The following is a 2,220-nucleotide window of genomic DNA, read 5'->3' as shown; positions in this document are numbered from 1 at the left end:
TTTTGTTCTCATTCTCCATTTCCTCTGCCCAGTTTTCATCTCTGTACCTTTCTTTCTCCGTCTGTATCTCTAATCATTTTGTCTGCCAGTATTTTCATATTTTCATCTTCTTCTCTTTCTCTCTCATATTCATTTATTTGACATTTATTCTGTCCACTATCTATCAAAGTCGCACTTTTCCTCTCTCTCTCTCTTTCTCTCCCTTTTGCTCTGTCTGTATATTGTCCCCTCTATTTCATTTCTTCTATATCTGTTTAATTTATCGGCCTAGTCTTAATCTCTGTTTTCTTCCATTCTCTGTTCTGTTTCTATTCTCTCTCTCTCTCTCTCACTCTCTCTCTCTCCCCCTCTCTCTCTCTGTACCTTATCTCCTTAACCCTCTCATTCTCTGTGCCTGTTTGTTTGGCACTTTTTCTGTTCACTACCTCCTCTCTCTCTCTTGCTCTGTCTGTATCTTCTCTTTCATTCTCTGTGTCTGTTTGTTTCGCACTTTTTCTCTTCACTACCCTTCACTGTGTCTCTTTTCCTCTCTTTCTCTCTCTCTCTCTCTCTCTTTCTGTCTGTATGACCCTTTCTCTCTCTGTCTGTATCTCCTCTCTCTCTCTCTCTCTCCGGATAGAAAGGAAATGTAGATTAAGCGCGAAAGATTCGTAGAGCTAAAGGAAAAATGGGTGATAATTTTAATGTATGTCGGTATTCAACATTTTATACCCTCTTATGTGTTAGTTTACGAGTTCTAACAGACTATTATAATATTAATATATTTAGTAAGACGTAATTAAATAAGTAAATTGAAGAATAAGAGGTTTTAGATAGAAGAAAATAAGAAACTATATTTGGTTAATTAGAAATTGTATTCCGGTAACAAAATGCGGCCTCGAGTAACCAGATAATAAAACATCTGTTAAAATTTGTGTGTTAACTGTACATATTGTTTTCAGCGGAGAATAAGAAAAAATGAGAAAGCGAGTTAAAAACATAAAACAACTCTAAGATCAAAAATGGCAAAAAATGCCAAAGACAGAAACGCGAGGAACGCAGAGCTGACGAGCACAGGTGTGGGTACCTCTTGTCTAGGAAGGTCGAGACACTCGGGTCGCAGCCGGAGCGAGGTTTGCCGGTGGCGTACGGGATATCCTGGTCCATATCGCCTACTTTCGGCCCCAAAACGCATATAAGGGTGAAATACTTGTGATCGTTGCCCTGGAAGGAAGTGGAAGTACATCCGATATACAAGAAGAAATCCCAGAGGAAGCCGAGGACGGGGTACCTCTGCATGGTCTTGTAGCCGTTTTTGTTAAGAGCTTTTATTGTATGCAAATTCAACGAGACGTTTTTGATCATCTCGTTCAGCATTTCGGACGGCTTCGGCGTACGGGATCCGATACTCATCTTCGAATCCAAATAGATCCAAGAAGTGTTAAAATAGATGCTGTACAATTGGAAATCGTTGAAATTCGCTGACAAGTTGCAGTGAAAGCTCACCGCTTCGGCCAGGAGGCGGAGTTCGATGTTGCCCTTGATCCTGTACATCTTGGAGGCATTAGGAAAATTCGTCAGTTTGCCCTCAGCGGCTCTGTCTCTGAACTGGTTGATTATGCCGACTATTTTCATATTTTCCTTCCGGGTCATGTGCTTTTTGAAGTTGACACAATTCGGCTTCGGCCGGTTCCAACCGTATTTACATAGGAGGTGATCTTTACCGTTGAAACCGCAGCAGTACGTCCAGGGCATTATGTACTTGCCGTTACATTCGTGTGTGAAAAGAAATAAAAAGAAAGTCGAGATGATACTCGTTAAAATCTCCATTTTTCCGACTGACAAGTCTCCTTTACTCTCAGTGGACGTCTTCTCAGTATTTATACATTTGGTAAAAACTTTTAAAACTAGAGAAAAAATAAAATAAATTTTTTCCAGCTGTTGTGACCAGCATTTTTTTTTTAAAAAAGATAGAAATACCAGAATTAAATAAAATAAGCACAATATAAACTATAGGGTCTTCTTAATTCACTTTTATTTAAAGTAATCCTTATCGTTCATTAAAATTAATGAAAACTTTCGAGGTATGGCCATTGTCCGAGGCCGAGGATAAAAATGAGAACTTTGATTAGTTGTGCTAATAACCTAAATCTTCACTTTTTTTCTTAAAAACAAAAGGTTGTATGTGTACCACTTGGTCGATCAAAATTCCATACATATAAAAGACATTTGCAAAACGTT

The 2,220-nt window shown here is 38.6% G+C and overlaps 1 protein-coding gene across 1 annotated transcript; it reads right to left on the bottom strand.

Moving 5' to 3' along the window:
* Positions 1–828: 828 nt before the first annotated feature.
* On the bottom strand, positions 829–1,908 carry LOC106665057 (venom allergen 5.01-like). The gene has a single exon (XM_014391223.2). The coding sequence runs from the start codon at positions 1,807–1,809 to the stop codon at positions 919–921; it is 891 nt and encodes a 296-aa protein (XP_014246709.1). The 5' UTR covers positions 1,810–1,908; the 3' UTR covers positions 829–918.
* Positions 1,909–2,220: the final 312 nt, after the last annotated feature.

This window comes from Cimex lectularius, unplaced genomic scaffold (genome assembly GCF_000648675.2).
Source record: "Cimex lectularius strain Harlan isolate CLEC.00 unplaced genomic scaffold, Clec_2.1 scaffold174, whole genome shotgun sequence".
Classification (NCBI taxonomy): domain Eukaryota; kingdom Metazoa; phylum Arthropoda; class Insecta; order Hemiptera; family Cimicidae; genus Cimex; species Cimex lectularius.
The sequence above is the reverse complement of the archived record's forward strand: the minus strand, read 5'-3'. Positions and strand labels throughout refer to the sequence as shown.